Source organism: Protopterus annectens, chromosome 11.part0 (assembly GCF_019279795.1).
Source record: "Protopterus annectens isolate FY-2018-M chromosome 11.part0, PAN1.0, whole genome shotgun sequence".
NCBI classification, from domain to species: Eukaryota; Metazoa; Chordata; order Ceratodontiformes; family Protopteridae; genus Protopterus; species Protopterus annectens.
This window is the reverse complement of record NC_056745.1, coordinates 114,224,498-114,245,735: the sequence shown is the minus strand read 5'-3', so window position 1 is coordinate 114,245,735 and position 21,238 is coordinate 114,224,498. Positions and strand designations below refer to the sequence as shown.

The 21,238-nt window shown below is 41.2% G+C and overlaps 1 protein-coding gene across 5 annotated transcripts in view; it reads right to left on the bottom strand.

Moving 5' to 3' along the window:
• Positions 1 to 1,775: 1,775 nt before the first annotated feature.
• The window catches only part of LARGE1 (LARGE xylosyl- and glucuronyltransferase 1), a 2,030,740-nt gene continuing 2,011,277 nt past the window's right edge, over positions 1,776 to 21,238 (bottom strand). For all 5 annotated transcript variants that reach the window (XM_044087485.1, XM_044087484.1, XM_044087487.1 and 2 more), the window contains one exon: positions 1,776 to 2,423. In XM_044087485.1, the coding sequence (XP_043943420.1) occupies positions 2,226 to 2,423 (198 nt within the window). In that variant the 3' untranslated portion in view covers positions 1,776 to 2,225. The remainder of the gene's footprint in view (positions 2,424 to 21,238) is intronic.

Here is a 21,238-nt window from a genome sequence, read left to right as displayed (position 1 = left end):
GGTAATATGCCGACAGGGCAACAAGGCAGATTTTTGCAAGTTTATTGTAATGCCTAGCTGAGCACAAATTTGTAGGGTCATGTCTCTGGCTTGTTGAAGTAGATGTTTGGTGGTGGCAGTTAGGAGCCAGTCGTCCAGGTACAAAGACATGCATAACCCAAGATGTCTCAAGCGAGCCGTTACTACTGCCATGCATTTGGTGAACACTCTGGGGGCTGTAGTGAGACCAAAGGGCACAGCACAAAACTGATAGTGACTGGCTCCCAGCCAGAAGCATGTGACTCCTTGATGCTCTGTCCACTTTTATGTGGTAGTATGCATCTTGTAGGTCTATCCAGCACATCCAATTGTCTTTCCCTAAAAAGGAAAGTATCGACTGCAGTGTCACCATTCAGAACTTGGACTTCTTTACTGATTCGTTTAGTTTGCTGAGATCCAATATGGGCCTCCAATCCCCTGTTCTTTTTGGTATTAAAAAGAATCCACAGTAAGTTCCGAATCCTATTTGGTCTGCAGGGACGGTTTGGATGACTCTTTTGTTTAGCAACTTTTGGATTTCTATGGTTGCTTGATCCCTGAGATTGGGTGAACATCCGTGATTTTTCTGGTCCGAGGAGGGGGAAGGGAAAAGTGTATGGAGTATCCTCTGGATATTATGTTTTGTACCCACTTGTCTTTTGTGATGTGCCATGCTTCTGGGTACAAAGATAAACGTCCCCTGACTGGCTCCAGAGTAGTACAGTCGGGCCTCCTTTCAGGAGCGCTGATAGGGATGCCCGAGAAAGAAATCATGGTCGCCCAGGTTTTGCAGACCCCCTCTGCCTCTAGGACGGCGTCTACCATTATTTCCTCCCCCTCTGCCCCTGGGGAAAGGATCACCTCGTGCATCTGGGGAAAATCTCCTGGATTCCTTGAACCACATCGTCCCGCCTTTCTGCCTTTTAGAGTAGGGTCTTGAAGGGACGGAAAAACATACTCCAATGGCAGAGAGAGTTTTCCCTTCCTGCTCGCATCTGGTGAGTGTATCCTTAACATTTGGTCCAAAAAGTGAAGAACTATCAAAAGGGGCATTGGTGAAGGTAGATAAAGGGTTCCGCAAAGTTACACAAGCGCATCCAGGAATGTCTCCTCAGGGGAAACTCCTGAACCTGCTGCCCTACTTGCTCCATCTGCTGCATATGATATCAGTCTCCTGGAGGAATTCACTAGGGAATTTAAGGTGGATAACTGAGCAGTAACCTTTTCTGGTACCCCCACAGCTAGAAGTACCTTGTAGAGTTTCTCCTAGTTCCTTCAGGAGATCTCTCTGAAGCCTTGTAAAATGGGTAAGATAATTTGGCGATCTAAGGGTAAAAGCCACTGAAGAAAAATACACTTCCCATATCTGTCCATTGTTAGAGACTCTTTGCCATAATTGCACACAGAAGAAAAGTTTAAATTAGCAACGGCCAAGGAGAGCACTTCTGACCTTGTAAAGTGGCAAACGAGATCTAAGGATTGATACCACTGCATTATGGGATACCTACCTTGCCACAAACCAACTTAGAGACTTCAAACTTCTGTAATCAGCAGAGTCGGAGCTGAGAATCGGCTCTGAACCCACATATAAGAATGAAGGTGAGATAGGACAACATAACATCACTTTCAGTTTCAGTTTTTTCCAAATTGGGAAGGAGTAAAATATCATTTAAATGTAGGGTAAGACAGACAATTTACTGAAGAAAAAAAAAATAATTCTATGCCATTTGAGTCATCTTGAATGTAGTCAGATATCATTTATCTTTCAGTCTTTTTTAATTTATCTCAGTAATTTATAGAAACATTTTCAGTAGAATCTTCAGATGTTTTCCCAGATCAGCCCTTTACGTCTACTTAACTTCAACTGGCCAAAGCTACACTCATACTAATGTCTGCAAAATGTGATGCAGGCCTATAAATCCTTTTGAACTGTCAAATACTGATTTTTTTACAATAATCAGAACTGCAAACCGAAGCGCGTTGGCTGAGCACTATACTCTACAGATGCCGAAAGTCTGAGGGCGCTCCATAACCAGTGCCTTTGGAAATGTGGGTCCTGAGGTCAGGATCAAGTCTTAGTAAAAATTAATTGCATCTCCTTCTTACACACCGAAGTCTGTACCCTTTGTTTCCAAGAACAGCCCACATTTAAAGTAAATTGTTCATTCAAAGTTACTTATATCCATTGGCAAAATAATTTCCTTATACTAGCTGTTGTTTTCTGCTGTAAGGTACTTTAGTGCCGCAAAACCATATCGTCGTGACATGTCTTGCTGGAACTCTTCTTTAAGAGTCTTGAGACAGATGCGATATTGCTTGTTTGAACGAAACTTAGTGATGTCAAAGCTTGGGGCATGAGGCATATGAATCATGTATGCATTGGGAAGGACAACAAACTCATACTCCTATAAAAAATAATAAAGAAAAGTTAGTTTATTCATCAATCATCTACTTGTATGACAACACAGTGAAATTAAAAATCTAAAGAACCAAAATTAAAAAATTGTACCAAGCATGTTGGTTCTTTGTCACAAATCAATCACTTAACTCTTGCACCTTGGCAATCTACACATTAAGTACACTATACTTCAGATCTCAGGAACAGGGTTTGACAGATCTAAGAAGGCTTAGGGCTTAAGCATCTGCAAGCAGCTGGGGACTACACAATGACACACAGTTAGCACACCACCCACATTCAGTACACAGGCATGAATAATTAATTTCTCTCTCTTTACTGGTGATTGTTAGGTTATTTTTTTTATATATATACTTTAACAGATCCAGATGACACAGACAGCAGTGTCAATCGGAAGAGAAACTGATGATGGCTTTGAATCAAACACAGATAAAGAGGATAAAATTAACTTTGCATATCACATAGAGAACATTCATGAGGTGGGATTAATAAAGTCTAATTACACACTTTTCTCTAAGACATTCCATAAAACTGATAATGCAAAGGCAATTCACTTAGAAAAATGTGAAGCTTTACACATTGCGCACCCCAATAACCAATTTGCCAAGTGCAGCTTATCTATTCTGTCATTTCTAAATTGAGAACAAGTTCAAGACGAGGTGCCACAGAATGGGAGCAACAGGATAGAAGGTAGCACTACCAGGGTTGGGTACCCGCCGAACCTGCAGCTACGTGGGGACCCCTGATTATGTCCCCACATACAAGGGCCCCTATTGACAACATGCAGCCAACTCACGTGCAAGCGGCTGAGGGTTGCTCCTTCCTCCTTGCCTGGTGTAATTTGCAGCACCATGTTTTTTTGCCCTCCCTGTAACATGCCTGTCACATCAGCTAAAGTTGCACTCCATCAGGTCTGCTTCAATGAAGCAAGGGCCTGACTAGTTGAAGCAGCCATGGAAGTAAGTTGTGTGTGTGTTTGTTTTTCTCTCCTCTAAGGAAGTAATATAGTAAGGAGCTGTTTGGTCCTTTTAAAGCACTTCTTGTGTTAGCTGCCTCTGTAAAGGCAGATGTGTAGCAAGCATTCCTTGTTGTTTTCATGAATGGAGTATGCTTTGCTATATTTTTTTTTTTTTTTTTTTTTATGGTGGACTGTTCACTAGATTACCAGTGTCATGAGGACTGAGTAGGACAAGGACTTGAGAAGGAAGCCTTCCATGCAGGGATCATTGGGACAAGACAAACAGACGCATTTTCAACTGCCCTTGTAAGGGCAATTTTTAAAGGTCTGAAAAGGGCAAATAATAAGAACTGAACTGGTCTGTGTGGAAGTAAGCAGGTTCAGCCTACAATCATGAAGAGTGTCAAGTGAGCAAAGGATAAGTAGCAGCCTTTCACTGAAGAAAAGGCAAACTGGTGGATTTTTTTTTAACTTATATTGGGTGGGGGTTGATAAAACATAGGAAGATGAGGACTGTAATATTTCTCATGCAGAATTCTTGTGCTAAGGGGATAGAGAGTGGTATGGTGGAGGTGGAGATTAGCTGTGGTTGAAACTGTTTTATTATAGCTTTGTCCACAACTTTTGTGGCAAGAGATGGGGGCTTGTCTCTGATAATTAATGTCCAGATTTGTTTTGGTCTTTTAGTCAGTCTTGCATAAGAACATTCTCATATTTATTTATTTATTTATTTATGCATGCATAAGAATATTCTTTCCTATTTATGCATGCTTTGTCCAGAATTGTGCTGAAAGGTTGGAAGTAGGGGGACAGTGGCTGTGAGAATGTTGCAGAATGTACAGATGTTTAAATGTATACTAATTCAAACCCTGTTATTCTAGCACTTTTTTTTTTTAACTTATAAAGTACAGTTTTGTACCTACCATAAATGTAGATGTTCGAGGATCCACATTGCTGCAGTCCTAACTATTGGGTAGTCCGCTGTCCAGTCGGCCCGAATACCAAAGTATATGGCTGACGTCGGTCAGGGCGCATTAGACTGACGCCAGTACGTCAGGGTACTAATGCGCATGACCGACGTCATATCCTCAGTCTTTTCTTGCCCCAGATGTCAGAAGACCCTGAAAAGATAAGGCCAAAACCCAAAAACTCCAAACATACCTGCACCAAAAATATGTACAATATATACAAAATTAGCAGAAGACAACCTCACCTACACAACCACCCCTAAACACAGAGGGAAGGAGGGAGGGTAAATTGGACTGCAGCAATGTGGATCCTCGAACATCTACATTTATGGTAGGTACAAAACTGTACTATGTTCTTCATTCCACATTGCTGCAGTCCTAACTATTGGGTAGAATCCCAAAGCAGAGGTAAGGGAGGCTGGCAAATCATAAGGAAGCAGGAACTGACAACATGCCTTGCAAAATAGCTGTGGCAAAACCAGCCCTAGACTTAGAGTAGAGAGGAAGGTGATAATGCTTAGAGAAAGTATGCACTGAACTCCAAGTAGCTGCCTCCAAAATATCCTTAGTTGCCACCCCCCTTAGAAATGCTGTAGAAGTGGCAGTAGCCCTAGTGGAATGAGGCCTAATCCCAGCTGGAATCCCCTTGCCATGATGGGAATAACAAAATGCAATGCAACACCCAATCCACCTAGAAATAGTTTGTTTTGACACAGGCTTGCCCTGTGAACTCAAAGCAAAAGAAACAAACAACTGCTGAGACTGCCTAAAATCCTTAGTCCTGCTCAAATAATAACGCAATTGTCTGTGTACATCTAAAGTGTGCAAAATCTTTTCCCCTTTATTTTGGGGTTCTGCATAAAAAGTAGGCAAATGAATAGTTTGGTTTAAAGCCACACTAGAAACCACCTTAGGCATAAAGGAAGGATTAGTACGTAAAGATACCCTATCCTTATGAAAAATCAAAAAAGGCTCCACTGCCATAAGGGCCTGCAACTCAGAAACCCTTCTTGCAGAAGTAATGGCCAACAAAAAAGCAGTCTTCCATGACAAATATTTCAATTCAGCAGTAGCCGAGGCTCAAAAGGTTGTAGAGTAAGTTTCTCCAACACAAAATTGAGATCCCAAGCAGGAGTAGGAGCTCTACGTGGGGTCTTATATTCTTTGCCCTCTAAGAAATTGCTTGAACAAAGGATGCGAAAACAATGGTGGGTCACAATCATAGTGAGCTGAAATTGCTGCAGCATGAATCTTAATGGAAGAGAAAGACAAACCTTTGTCCAATAACTCAGTAAGATATTGAAGAGCCACACTCAAATTAGGCTCAGAAATCTCCAAATTGTTTGCTGCACTCCAAAATAAAAATCTCTTCCATTTTTCTGCATACACTTTCCTTGTACTAGGTCTTCTGGCTTCCATAATCACATTTAAAACTTGTTGAGGAAGTTGAGACCTGCTGTCTTTCAAAACAGAATATGCCAGGCTGTTAGATGAAGAGAGTGAAGCTTGACATTGAGCAGATGACCGTCCCTCTGAGACAACAGGTGTGGAATCAAAGGTAAAGGCCATGGAGGCTTCCTTACCAGACTCCTCAGTAATGGGTACCAGTGCTGCCGAGGCCAATCTGGAGCTATTAAAATCATCCTTGGCTTGTCTTGTCTGACCTTTAGAAGCACCTTTGGAAGAAGAGGCAGAGGTGGAAAGCATACACATGAAGATTTTTCCAACTGAAAGAAAGAGCATCCACTTTCCAAGCTGTGTGATGAAACCTCTTTGTGCAAAACTTTGGCAGCTGGTGGTTTAGTGGAGAAGCGAACAGATCTATGTCTGGAGTTCCCCATGACACTGTCAATTTTGAAATACATGAAGATCCAGTTTCCACTCGTGGGGATCCATGATTTGTCTGCTTAACACATCTGCTAAGGAGTTCTGTGCTCCCGGCAGAAACCTTGCCTGAAGAGTTAGTTGCAAGCTGAGCGCAGTCTCCCATAAAATCATTGCTTGCCTGCACAATGGGTAAGAATGTGTTCCCCCTTGTTTGTTGATGTACCACATGACAGTTGTGTTGTCTGTTAGAATCAACACCTGCCCTGGAAGAAGTAATTCCTTGAAAGCCATTAATGCAAACTGGACTGCTAACATCTCTTTCATGTTGATATGTAGATGCTGTAGTCTGGCAGGCCACTTGTCTTGTATCCACTTTCCATTTAGATGAGCTCCCCAAGCAATGTCTGAGGCATCTGTCGTTAGAATCTGACTCGCCTCTGGCCGGGTCACAGAGAGTCCCTTGTTTAGGTGACATTCCTAAGCCCACCACAAAAATTCCTTTTGAATGCAAGGTATTATTTGAATGACAGTGTCCAAATCCTGGCAGTGCTGTGTCCATACATTTTTGAGATACCATTGCAGCTTCCTCATATGCAGTTTGGCATTGGGAAGCACCAGAATACAAGATGCCATGAACCCTAAGGCTTGAAGGACTGTCCTTGCAGTCAGCCCGGACTGAAGAGATAGGTGATGGAAGTAATTGGAAAGATTCTTTTGTTTGTCCGGGGTTAAAAAGGCCATCTGGGCTGCTGTATTCAGTCTCACACCCAGAAAGCACATGTCTTGAGAGGGTACTAGACTGGACTTTATTTCGTTCACAGAATACCCTAGGCATCTTAGCACTGCTATGACATATTCCAAATGCTGTAGAAGATCTTCCTTTTCTTGAGCCAGAATCAGGCAATCGTCCAAGTAAGGATAGATTTGAATTCCTTTTAGCCTGAAGTAAGCTATCACTGGAGCCAGAACCTTTGTGAATACTCTGGGGGCAGTAGATAAGCCAAAGGGCAATGCAGAGAACTGATAATGAGAATTTCCAGCTCGAAAACGCAGATACTTCCTGCAAGTTAGTCTTATAGGCACATGAAGGTAAGCTTCCTTGAGATCTAAAGTTACCATCCAGTGATCTTTGCCCAGCAGAGGTAAAAGCTGTTGTAACGTCAACATTTTGAACTTGGGAATGTCCAGATAAGTGTTGAGGATAGATAAATCCAAAATTGGTCTCCACGTGTTCCCCTTCTTCGGTACTAGGAACAGGCGAGAATAAAATCCTAGGCCTCTTTCTGGTACAGGAACTGGCTGAATGGCCCCTATTTGGAGCAACAGAGAAATTTGCTTGTGAGCCTCTGTTCTTTGTAGAGGAGGAATGTCTGGCATGCCTTTGAAAGGAGGCAAGGTATGGAAATAAAACCTGTAACCGTGGTGAATGATATCCAGAACCCATCTGTCTTGGGTAATTAAATCCCAATTTTCTTTGAAAAGAGACAGCCTTCCTCCCAAAGGTGCTGCCAGGCGAGAATGAACTGGCAGCTGGAAAGGCAGGTCATTGGGTCTGCTTACGAAAGGACTGACCCCTGCCCTCACTAGAAGTCTGAGCAGGGGAACTCCCTGTCCTAGGCCTAAAGGAACCCTGAGCTCTGCCCCTACCACGTCTAGACCTACCCCTAGACTGGGAATCATAAGCAGGATAAGTCCATCCCTTAGAAGGCCAATTTCTACTAAACTTCGGAGGCTGCACCTGCAAAAAATCCTTAACAGTTTGCATAGACTTAGCCTTGTCCTCCATTTTCTTTAAGACTGCTTCCACAGGTGAACCAAACAACACATCAGACTGTAAAGGAGCATCCAAAATCCTCGTTTAACATGCTCAGCTAAATTCTGATCTCTCAACCAGGCGTGCCTACGAAGAACAGAACCAGTGGCAGCCACCCTCGAGGAGGCCTGCACAGCATCAAAACCACACTGCAAGGAATGTTTACCCACCTGTTCAGACACATGAACTAAATCCTGCAACTCTTTACACTCAATACCTTCCGCCAGAGCATCCACCTTAGATTTCAGTTGTGAAAGGAGATAATTCTGATATTTTAACATGTGAAACTGACAATTCAACGCCCTCATGGCTAAAGTGGAAGAAGTATACACTTTCTTTCCCCATCTATCCAAAGCCCTTGCCTCTTTATCAGGAGGGACAGGATTTTTAACAACTGAGGCCTTCACACCTTTAGGCCCCTGAGAGACAGTTTCGGGTCTGCCCTAGGACTCTTAAAAGATACTTATGAGCTTCAGGCACCCTATAATACCTATCCGGTTTAACTGGGGCAGGAGGCAAAGAATCAGGATTCAGGAAGCCTCTGCAAAAACATCTTCCACCACATTCAGAACAGGAGGTATAGCTAAAGGCCTATGCTGGGGTAAAACAAGAATTCCCTAAGCCTTTTCCTGGAATCAGAGAAATCTTGACCTTCCCATTTAAAATGCTCCCTCATGGAATGCAGAGTCTCTGAAAATGAAAAATCCTCAGGAGGGAAGCCGAAGGAGTAGAATCATCCACATCAGAATCAGAATAAGGAGGATACTCCTGCAAGTCTTCAGCCGAAGACTCAGAAGCCTCGAACATTGCTCAAAACTCTCAAACTCAGGTTCCACCCTAGGCCTCTTATCAGGAGGGCATAGAACCTCTTATCATAGTAATCAAATCCTCTGCCATTTTAAGCATATGTTTCTTAGGCAAAGACCCTGAAGCACTAGGAGAAACCCCACTGAAGCTACACTTGGCCTGCCTCTCAAAGAAGTCTTGGAAACAGAAGGGAGGCTCTAACCACCTTAGGAAGAGAGGGAAGAACAGCCACCTGAGAAGCCCCTCAGCCTGGCCTACTTCCTGAGAGGATACATCCTGTAACAGTAAAGTCTCTCCCTGAGACTCCAAAGAAACACCTGGCAGAACCTCCGGCTCCACTGAGCCTTCCAAAGAACCGGCGTCTGGGACTGTCGGTTCTTCCTCTAGGCTTTGCTGCTTTGTCCTTGCGCTTTTGGCGAAGCCGCGCCGGAGCATCCGGCGGCATTTTATAATTACAACGCTTCCCAAACACTAACCTGGCACAGTCTAACCTTCTCTTAATAGTGCGTTTGTTAAATCTAGCACAAGAGCGGCATCCAACAACGCCGTGCTCAGGCCCTAAACAAGGTATACACAAAGTATGATAATCCCTATGAGGTATCTGTTTCCCACAAGAAATACAGTTATTCACTTTTTCTGACATCCGGTTAAATACTGAGGCAAGAAAAAAACAAAATAATCCCCAACGGGGTACTTAGCCAACTTTGATTCGGTCTGAAACTCTGACTTCAGAAACTTTCAGAACGCCAACCTGCACTCGCAAAATTGCTTCTGCATCGGACCATGCGGCAAAAAAGACTGAGGATATGACGTCGGTCATGCGCATTAGTACCCTGACGTACTGACGTCAGTCTAATGCGCCCTGACCGACGTCAGCCATATACTTTGGTATTCGGGCAGACTGGACAGCGGACTACCCAATAGTTAGGACTGCAGCAATGTGGAATGAAGAACATCACTAATGTTTCCAATTATCACTGATTGTGTGCCTTTGTTCCACAATAATTTTTTGCTTTGTCCAGAACTGTTGCGCTCAGAGGTTGGGAGGGAGGTAAGGTCTGTGAGAATGTCGTACAATGTCCACATGTTTGCCTGGCATTTTTTGCTGTATTTTGCAGAACAAATGTGGGTTCACACAATCCATGCTACTGCAAGACCTGTTCTAGCATCTTCAGAAGTTTATAAGCAGAGTGGTTTAAATCCCTGATGTTACACCTTTCTCCTGCAATTTTAGGCTTTGAATAGAACTGCTGTGCTTAGACATTAGGACAGGGGTAGGGGCTGTGAAAATGTTGCACAATGTTCAGATGTTTGGCTGGTATTTTTGGTCTGTTCCTCATAAAAGAAATGTGGGCTCATGTAATGCATGCCACTGTAAAATCTGTTACTCTAGCATCTTGGTTAGTTCATATCCCCAGTATTTTAAATCCCTAATGTTATGCCTTTGTCTAGTTTTTTTATTTTCATTTATTTTTGTTTTGCTTCATCCAGAATTACTGTGCTGACAGGTTGTTGGTGGTGGGGTATGGGGTTTGAGAATGATGTGAACTGTTTGCTTGATATTTATGGTCTACACCTCAAAACAAAAAAGAAAAAAGTGTCAAAATGCTGAGTAATCCACAAACTGGTAGGAAGGAGAACAAAAGAACTGCTTATTCACAGACTAAGCACTTTCACCCTATGTCCATAGGGCATCATCAGAGTGAATTAACACAAAAAAACTCTACATTTATACAACTCTAAAATACAACACGCCCACTACTAATTATAAAATGTTGTGCCAATTAATTCTTAAACAAATATAGTTAAAAACAATTGAACACACTAATAAATGTACTATAATAAATGGATGACTAAATAAAATATATATAACCATGCGCAAATGAATATAAATATACATAAATATGTGCAAATCCTGCTATAAATAAAGTTAAGTTAAAAAAAAACTTGACTAACAAAAGTGTACCAAATAAACATATATGTATTTTAAACCTGCATATGTGACATTACAAAAAAAGGGGAGGGGAGTGTTATTATAAAAGAGACATTATTTCTAGTGGTCACCTTAAACCTGCAATGCTCTTAACTTCAATACAGAACTTAATGATATATTATCATCAATACCTGGAGATATAGTGCTGTTTGTCCTCAATTGCCATTCTAACTCCAAATTCTCTAGGTATAGGTTAACATCACCCTCTCTAAAATGGTCAACAATTCTGTCAATAATAAAAAACAAGAATTTATTGAAACCCTCATATTTAAATGAATGATTATAACGTGCACTTTCCTTCTTACTTTTTTTTAATGTCCCTTACATGCTCTAATATACTTTCTTTCAATTTTTTAATGGTTTTACCCACACAGAACGCTGAACAAGTCCAAACATGTAGCTATATAGACCACCATCCTAGTATTACAATTACAATTGCCTGGACTAGGTATCGAATGTTGGTACCCCTCTACCATGATATATGGCCCTGTGTTAATAAACTTGCATGCCTTACACATGTTACATTTAGACATCCTAGATTCCATCCTTTTCTTGTTACATGTTTTTTCAAATAGATTCTTAAGGTTGGCACCTCTAGAAAAAGTCACTTTAGGGGCCAATCATAGCATATTTTTAATGTCAGGACTTAAAATCTGGTTCCATGAATTGTTGACCATAGTCCGTATTTGTATAGCTTCATAATTAAAAGGCAATACTAAAGATGTATCATAACCTATCACCTTTAATTTTGTGAATGTAGTCCCTGTGTTGGTATGCAAGATAGGCAAGAATTTTTCTTTTCTTTTTCTACGTACTTCATTCCTAATTTTAATCAGTCGCTTGTTTGCGTAACCTCTTTCTTGAAACATACCTACAAGAGTATACATTTCCTGTTCAAAATCACCTTCACTACTTGTCAATCTTGAAATCCTAACCATTTTGCCCTTTACTGCACTCTTTTTTTGATGGTTGGGGTGACAACTGTTGTAATGTAGGAGGGAATTAGAGTATGTTTTCTTTCTATGCACTCTAGAAATGAATTTCTTATCATTTTTATCCCAAATTAGTGTAATGTCAAGAAAAGCAATGTTCTCATTACCAACTTTATATGTAAAGTTCAAAAATGACGTTGTAGAATTTAAATAACTAATACATTCTTCAAGCTCACCTACTGACCCTCGCCATAAGATCAGTATGTCATCAAGGAATCTTAACCATGTAATCACTTTACCATACAAGTTGTGTTCAAAAACACAGTTTTCCTCCCACTTAGCTAATACCAGGTTAGCATATATGGGTGCACATTTAGCCCCCATAGCTACCCCCATTGTTTGATGGAAAACTTCACCTTCAAATAGTAGGAAATTATTCAATAACACTAGTTCCATCAAATAAACTACAAGCTGTCTTTTTACATTGTGCATTCCCTCTTTGCCAAACAGGGCACCTCCAAAAAGCACCAAGCCTTGATCGTGCGGTATGGAGGTGAATAAATTTGTGACATCAACTGCAACAAATAAAAAGTCATCATTAATGGAAGTGTCCCTTAAGATTTCTAAACAGTGCCACAAATCCATGTGTTTATAATACTGTACACAATGTTTCAACCAGAAGTCTATGTATGCTGCTAAAGGCTCAGTTTTTGAGCCAGTCGCAGAGACAATGGGCCTAAACAGGGGGTTGTGTAAATCTTTGTGGCTTTTTGGAATTCCAAATATCTTCGGTATTATTGGAAAATCCACAGTCATATATTTGTACTCTGTATAATCAAGCACATTCTGGGTTAAAAAATCATGTAAGACCCAGTCAATTTTACTATATGCTGTCCTCATCTCATTAATAGAGAGCCTCTCATACGTTTCAGTGTCATTTAACAACTCATAAATTCTACATACATAATCCTGGTGATCCATCAAAACAACCCCCCAACCTTGTCAGGCTTCATAACTCTAACCTGGTTATGCTCTTTAAGTTGTTTCAACACATTCCTTTCATCTCTTGTTAAATTGTACTCCTGGTGTTTTCCTGAATTCTTAAGAATACATCTTATTCCATTTTTACAAACAGTCTCAAATGCAGCTACATGTAAATTACTTGGTGGGACAAATGTACTTTTCCTTCTTAGCTGTGTAACATAAGGTACAACTGACTTCTGTTTGTCATGAAAATATAACTTCAGGTTTAATTGTCTAATAAAAAGTTTAAAATTAGTTAATACTTTAGGAACATCTTGCTTAAAACTTGGCACAAATGAAAAACCTTTACTAAACAAGGTCATATACACTTCACTTATGGTGTGCTGCGAAATATTGTATACATTAAAACTATTCTTAGAAATACAGTTACATACAAATTGGTCAACAGGTACCACATCATTGTAATGACCTTCATAGTTAGAACTATGTCCATTCAACATACTGTTACTAACACCTAGTTCTTCCACTGTTGTTGTTGGTAGAATGAATTCCTCCCTTGCCCCCCCCCCCATTGTCTCTGTTGTCTCTTCTGTATTCTCTTGGACCTTCTTGGGAGTGGAGGCTGTTCTAAAAAATCATTAACAGTCTCACTTTATGGCTCATTGTCCCTGTTAAATTCATCTTCGGAACTGTTAGCCAAACCATTTTGTTCCTTAGCATGCTTACTAGGTAAAGGGTAAGCAGTTGTATGCATGTAATTATTAGTATTGCTTAATATTTTCTTTTTTCTGACTAAATTTTCTTTCATACATTTGTCTGTTACAATGAAAATAGAATGGTATATATGCTTGTTAGCTTCAAACAGCAAGTCACTATTTAAACTGTTGTTTATTTCAGTTTTTTCTTTTTCTAGTAAACACAGTTTACTAGATCAGTCTGTCTGATTCGCTGGCTGAACTACTAACACTACATTCGCCACCAGGGACTTCAGGACTTAGTGTCTATAGAGCAGTGGTGAACAACTGGTCTAAAAATGATGGTCGGGTGAATTCAGCAAGTGGACCATTGTTGAATTTCAGTTCAATAATGAAATTACCGAATTACAGTTTACGCCCCCCCCCCCCGCTCAAGGGGAGGGGTATGGTACAGTGCGCACACAGCTCCATACATTTGAGAAGTTTAGAAAGTTCAAATGCCTGCAAGCTGACAATCTTTACTTAAAACGTTCATTGGAACTTAACCAAGTGCCGAAAGGCTTAAGTATATGGAAATTTCCCATTGAGACAGAGACAGGATCGATAATGCATGTTGATCTACTGGAGCTTTTTAACTGCACTGGGTTAGACCTAGTGCGGATTATTATTAGAGAAAATTATCGTAAACTGTGTGTACTAGAAAAAGAAATAACTGAAATAAAGAACAATTTAAATAGTGACTTGCTGTTTGAAGGGGGGGGGGTGTACAGGCTTTGAGAGTGCTGCATGCTGTTTTGCTTGATATTTGTGATCTGTCCATCAAAACAATTTGGTTTTCTGGCAAAATTTTGAGGACTGAAGTAAACTAATAGCAAATTATAAGAAAACACCTTGTCATTTTTATAACATAACTGCATTTTTACATGTTTTTGTCTGATGATTAGCATTTGTCCTAAACTATCACTAATATCATGTCTTTGCTCTGCAATTATTTTTGGCTGTGACTAGAATTAGTGTGACGAGAGGCTGGGGGGGGGGGGGTACGGGATGTGGGAATGTTGTAGAACATTTGCCAGATATTTTTGGTCCGTCCCTTGCAAAAAAGTGGTTTTGCAGCAGCTGAAGGTATCAAAAAATGGACTTCATACTCTTCACATATTCCCTGGTTTTATATGCTTTTGTCCAGAGTTCTTGTGCTAAGATGCTACTAAAGACCTGTTCTAGTATCTTCATTCTAGCTGAGAGACTGTGAGGAAGGGTAAGAATGTCAATGTCCAGATGTCTGCCTGATACTTTATGTCCCTCATAAATGAGGTTTTCTATCAAATTCCTGACTTTACGCCTTTGTTCTACTAATAATTTTGGTTTCCTTCAGAATTCTGTGTTAACAGGTTGAGAGGTATTGGGTAGGCATATAAAATGTTATATGGATTATGCAGTGTCCTTGTGTCGTTACATTCCTGAATTTTGGCTGGCTAGTGTGAGAAAGGTGGGAATATTCTTGTTTTTGCACCAAAACCTTTTTGTTTATTGCCTCAGTTTAGTGTACATCCCTTAAAACTTGTGGCTTTCTACCTAGTTTTCTTGTTTACGTCTTGGAGCTTATCTCCCCGGGCCGCTACTGAAAATGGACATATATCCAGCTAGACTAGCCTGGTCAATAAATGTACAATAAATAAATAAATAAATAGCCATTTGTTCTTCACCTGTTCTACACAGCTTGTAATAGCAATATTTTAAGTTTTTTTGGGCCACTTCATGTTTGGTGGGTATGGGGAGGGGGCAGGGGTGAAAGGGGAAGATTTTTGCAGACTATCCTGATGTTTGTTGTTTGACTTAAAACTCTGATTTCTTTTTTCATCTACTGGCCATTGTCATTCTTCAGCCTTTCTGCTAGCATTAAAATAGTAATGAAAGTCCTTATGTGATATTGGTGTGCATCAGTTCATAATACACTTGACTTGTGCCTACTGCCTGCATTAAAGTTCTTTTTCCCTACTGGTCACTGTTATTCTGCAATTTTTCTGCCTAAGGTTCAACAGTAACAGAAGTCAACAAAACAGAAATTTTGTAATACATTTCAGTTGTGCCTATTGTACAGCTTGTCCGTAAGAACAGTGTTCAATATTAGTCACCAAACATCATGACTTTTTGGAAGCCAATCCACTTTTATGGTTTATGATCTTCCTGCACCACAGTTTTTTTTTTTGCCTGCTGGTCAATGTTTCTCTAGTTTTTTTTCTGCCTACAGTACAAGATGGTATCAACTGGTCATGTTTCTTATTGGGTATGGATTGTACAATGGATTGTGCAGCTCTTAGTTGAATTAGTATGGCAGCTTCTGTTTTTCTGCTTAAACCAAATGCATTTTTGTGGTGGACAGGCCTTAGCACTGCAGTCATCACATGAGCCATTGAGATATAAAAGGCGGTCACGATCACATTAAATAATTGGGTCTATGTTAAATGTTTGAACATCCAAAATGTCGAACATTACATGGTCAAGACCAAATGTTCGACATTTGGATGTTCGAACATAAGAAAAAAAAGAAAACACAGAAAAAAACACTAACAGTGTAGGCCAAGCCCTCCTGCACCCCCCACTCCCCCCTACTTAAATATAACAACTCCGAGACTGCACTTCAGTGCAGAAAAGGGAAATTCTCCCTATCTTCACCGTATGGTGTCATTGAAAGTCTATCTTCGAGCGCTCAAAATTTCTAACGGTTGGTGTCGACCATGTAAAGTTCGAAATTTTGAGCGTTCGAAGATTTGACAGGTACCCAAATAATTTACATTTTGTAAACCTCCTCTTTCATATGATGATATAGTGTTAAAGGGGATGGTAATGGTGGTTACAGGCCATACAGTTGGGGTTATTTCCTTTTATTATGACTGTTTGTAGGAATATTATTGTAAATACTGTAGAGGATGCTGACAGAATAATGCAGAAAAGTGAGGTATACTTAGCGACTGTTTGTAAGCAGAGAATGCAAGTGGCACAGGTATGTGTTAAGGGACAGGTTGCAAGTTTGCAGCTTGAGCTTATAGTTGAGACATTTATTGCTTACACTGGTTGTCTAGTCTGGAAATTGCATTCCCCATTTTGTGACATGGGGCGCCTCAAAGTTGAGGGTTCGCCTCAGGGGATATATCAAGTAAATCTGATAGGTAACATTCACTTTTGTCATATGGGACTTGTTTCTGTATAATGCTGACTTCTATACGGATGTACTATCACATCCTTAGAATAGTCATGGTGGTACAGCGGTAGCGTTGTTACCTCACAGCAACAGGTTCTCCTGTTCGATTCATGGCTGGAGTGCCTTCTGTGTGGAGTCTGTATGTCCTCCCCGCGGCCGAATGGCCTTCGAAAGACATGCGTGAATGGGCGTGCCTTCGCTGAAGGTTGGGCGTCGGGCTGGAAACTCGGCACCATAAAAATCGACTGCCAATCATTAGCTGACCGGAGTTCTGCTGTGACGATCCTTAACCGGGAAAAGCTGAAAAGACAAACAAAACCATCATCCTTAGAATATGCATTCAGAATGCTAACCTTTTTGTCACAGTTTCAGTTAGCATTATATAGCCCCAGGTCAAAGAAAGTGGTGTTGAAACATGTGCCTGAAGTGTAGTACTTTTTTACTAATATTATAATAAAAGGACTCTGAGCATGTACTAATTCTGCTTTACTTCCATTCCAGTTAGAAATGAAATGTACAGATTTGACAAGAGCAGCAAAAAGAAAGATTTGGTAGATGAGGAATAAGGATGCAGACAGACAGGAGTGCTTCATTACGAAATTTTTCAGAGTGCCATCTGAGAAGAGAGATTCAGCACAAAGTCTACCTGCAGTAGAACACAGTGGTTCTGCAGTACAGCCTACCCACTGTGATCCCACTATCGTTACCGTAGTAACGGTCTACTCTGTTGAAACTGCACCGCAGGCTGCCTCCTGTGAACCTAACATTACTATGGAGGAAATTATGTCAACATGTGAAGATTCAACATTAGAAGTGCTGCCAGGATCACCAACATGTGATACGGAAATGGCCCATACTTCTGTAGTGACAGTGAATGCGGCTTGTGACTTGCAGGGAGTGTCGGGTGTATCACTTGTGGATCTAGGAACTTGACCAGATATGATAAGGGATGAGTTTAAGGTAGCTGCCATCCAGCATAGACCTGTGCAAGTGGTGCTGACACAGTTCCCAGTCAATGAAGAGAAAAAGATTTATGTCAGAAAATTATTTTCATACGCTGCCCAATGGAGAGAAAGAAAAATACACTTGGCTGACATTCTCTCAAAAGATGCACTGTTTTGCTTTGCATGCAAATTATTTGGACATTCTATCCAGCTTCTCAAGTGGTCACAGAGCATGGAGAGAGATGTTCAAAGCTTTACACTGCCATGACCAAGCACCAGAACATGCGGCATGCATGCTGAAGTGAAAGGAACTGGACAAAAGACAAGAGAGTAGGCAGACAATGGATGATAGGAGACAAGCAGTGACTGAAAAAGAGAACTCACTGGCATGGAATGCTAGAACACATTATAGCTATTGTCCAGTACCTGGTGGAACAGAACATCGCATTCATGGCAGTGGCAATTTCTTGGGTGAAGTGCAGCTTTTGTCAGTTTGATTCTGTCATAGCTGAACATTTGTGATGTATTAAGACTAAAGAAGTATTGGATCATTATCTTGGGAAGGACATACAGAATGAAAGTATTCAGCTCTTTGGAAATACTACTTTGAGAACTACTGTACCACTGTAGGGAAGGTGAAGGATGTCAGGTACTTCTCTTTGATTGTTCATAGGTTGGTACTAGGCTATCAGCCCTAGGGCCTATACAAGCCTAGCCATAACAATTCCCTGACTATTTCTTCCCACACTATTTACTTCCCTGGACCCCTGCCTTCTTGATTGCACACCAGTTGTAATCAATCAATAGCAAATGACTGTAGTAGTTAAGTATGTGGATATTTCAAGGAATGCAGCCATAGCTGAGGAACACTTTTTGGGATTTGTGCCCTTAAATAATATGTCCAGAGCAGGATTTATGGAAGCACTTCTTCACACTCTGCATCATCATCATCAAATGGATTTAATGACTGTCAAAGACAAGGCTATGACAATGGCAGCAATATGAAAAAGAAGCAAACTGGAGCGCAGGCTTGGATAAAACAGATTAATTCAAGGTCTTTTTATGTGCCTGCCATAATTTAAATCTTACACTTAGTGATGGAATACATTCATCACTACAGGCAGTGTCTTACTTTGGATGTCTGCATTTATGTACGTTTAGCATCAATGAGCCAATGGCAGATCTTGAAACAATACAAATGTCACTGTAAAGCCACTGTCTGAGACTCACTGGAAATGCAGGATAGACTCCATCAAGGCAGTATGGTTCCAGCTGAAGTGAGTCTTGGGAGCATTACAGGAGGTAGGTGAAGCTTTACACACAAGTGACGCTGCAACACATCAACAGAAAAGGGGACTATGCTCATATCTCATGTCATATCAATTCAGTATATGTTTACTGGTTTTGTTTGATGTGCTGACATAGGTAAAGCAAGCAAAGTGCTGCAGAGTCCATCAGTTGATGCTTCTACATGTGTCAAAGTGTTGCCTTCAACTATGGACTTGCTAAGGAACTAGAGAGACAGGATTTCAACATGCCATGGGTGAAGCTGCCAAGATACCAGAAGAACTAGATGTCAGCATCACATTTCAGGAAAAGAGCCAGAGGAAAGTAAAGCATTTCTTTGACTAAGAGGGAGAGGATGAGACAGCACAGAATACAATGGTAAAACTACATGTAGAGTTCTTCAATGTGCTGCTGGACACAACAGTGCAGTCATTTATTGACTGGTTTGAGCAGCTTTCAGAGTATGATAAGGCCTTTGGATTTTTATCAGATATCAAAGCCTTGAGTGAAGCTGTGGAAGACACCCTAATCTAACAGTGCAAGGGTCTGAAAGAACAACTGACAGGACAAGTGGCCACTGTGACACTGAGGACTATGGCCTTAGACATGAAGTGAAAAAAGCTTTCCTCAAATGCTTAATACTGAATCACTACAACTGACTGTGCTAAATTTCCTCATTTGCAACCACCTACAGGACATCTATATAAATGCTTATGCTTTTCTGTGCATTTATTTGACTGCACCTCTTACAGTGGTTACTGCAGAACGTGGCTTTTCTAAACTAAATCTCATAAAGACATACCTACATTCATCAATGAGTCAGGAGAGACTTCCAGAATTAGATGTGATCTTGGTTGAGCATGATGTGGGACAAGGTTTATTGCACAGCAGTCTTACTGAAGACTTTGAACGGAAAAAGTTCGGAAGATACCAGGAAAACTCTAGGTATGTGCACATCTTTCCTTTCCTGTAATCTTTTAGAATGTTTTATGGGAGTAAATTTCAGGTTGGACATTAGCCTTTCTTGCATAATTGTATTGCATTATGCTGTATATTCAAATCTGATTTTGCTTACTCCAGCACTTAGAATGGAAGTAGTACAAGTAGGATGAAAAAAGCAGCAAGATTTGCTGAGGCAAGGGATACTAGGAGAGGCAGGATTTGTTTAGGTGTCAGGAGCAGCAGGATTTATCATGAGACAAGGACAGCTGGGTGTGGCAGGGTTCACTGTGAGGCATGGATAGCTGGGTGTGGCAGGATTCACTGTGAGGCAAGGACAGCTAGGTGTGGCGGGATTCACTGTGAGGCAAGGACAGCTAGGTGTGGCGGGATTCACTGTGAGGCAAGGACAGCTGTGTGTGGCAGGATTCATCGTGTGGCAAGGATAGCTGGGTGTGGCAGGATTCATCGTGAGGCAAGGGCAGCTGGGTGTGGCGGGATTCACTGTGAAGCAAGGACAGCTAGGTGCAGCAGGATTCACTGTGAGGCAAGGACAGCTGGGTGCAGTGGGATTCATCATGAGGCAAGGACAGTTGGGTGTGGCGGGATGCATCATGAGGCAAGGACAGCTGGGTATGGCAAGATTCATCATGAGGCAAGGACAGCTGGGTGCGGTGGGATTCATCGTGAGGCAAGGACAACTACAAGCGCAGGAAAAATAAATTGGTCTTATGGCATTAAAAGTGGCAGCAATCTGAAAAGCTGAGTAGCTAACTGCACATTAAAGATAAATGACACACTGGTGTCTGTCGTGTGTGTGCTTTCTGGCTTCACCTGTTTATCTCTGGGTTTGAGTCTATCTGCAGTATCTGTAATCCCCAGTTTCTGTCATCTGTGTGCCTTCTGACTTCACTTGTTTCTCCTTGGATTTGAGCCTGTCTGCAGTCTCTGTAATCCTCATAGCTTTCTCCTGTATGTCTTGTGTGTTTGTAGTCTTATCTATGTCTGCTCCACGGCTGTCCTGTGTGCTCTGCAGTCTGACTGTTCTGCATGTCTGTAGTTGTCTTTCTGTTTTGTGTGATGCGGTCAGTTAGTGAAATGTGACTTGTGTATTTTAGTCTTGCTATAGTGCTCCCTTCATCTTGTGTGGGTCTCTGTTCAGTCTTGCTGTAGTTTTATCTTGTGTGGATGCTACTGTCCTATGTGTGGGAGTCTGCAAGGGTGTCTCTGTCCAGTCTTGCTGTAGTGCTGTCTTTATCAAGTGAGGGATTCTATGTCCAGGCTTGGTGTAGTGCTTTGTCATGTGTGGGTGTGTCTATCCTGTGTGTGGGAGTCAGGGTGAGTTTATTTGTGTACCTCTGTTGGACTGGCTACCTTGATGCAGTACAGAGGCTTGTCATAATGTAACAACATCGCTACTAAATGCTAGTCAGTTTGTGCATATACCTCTGTGAG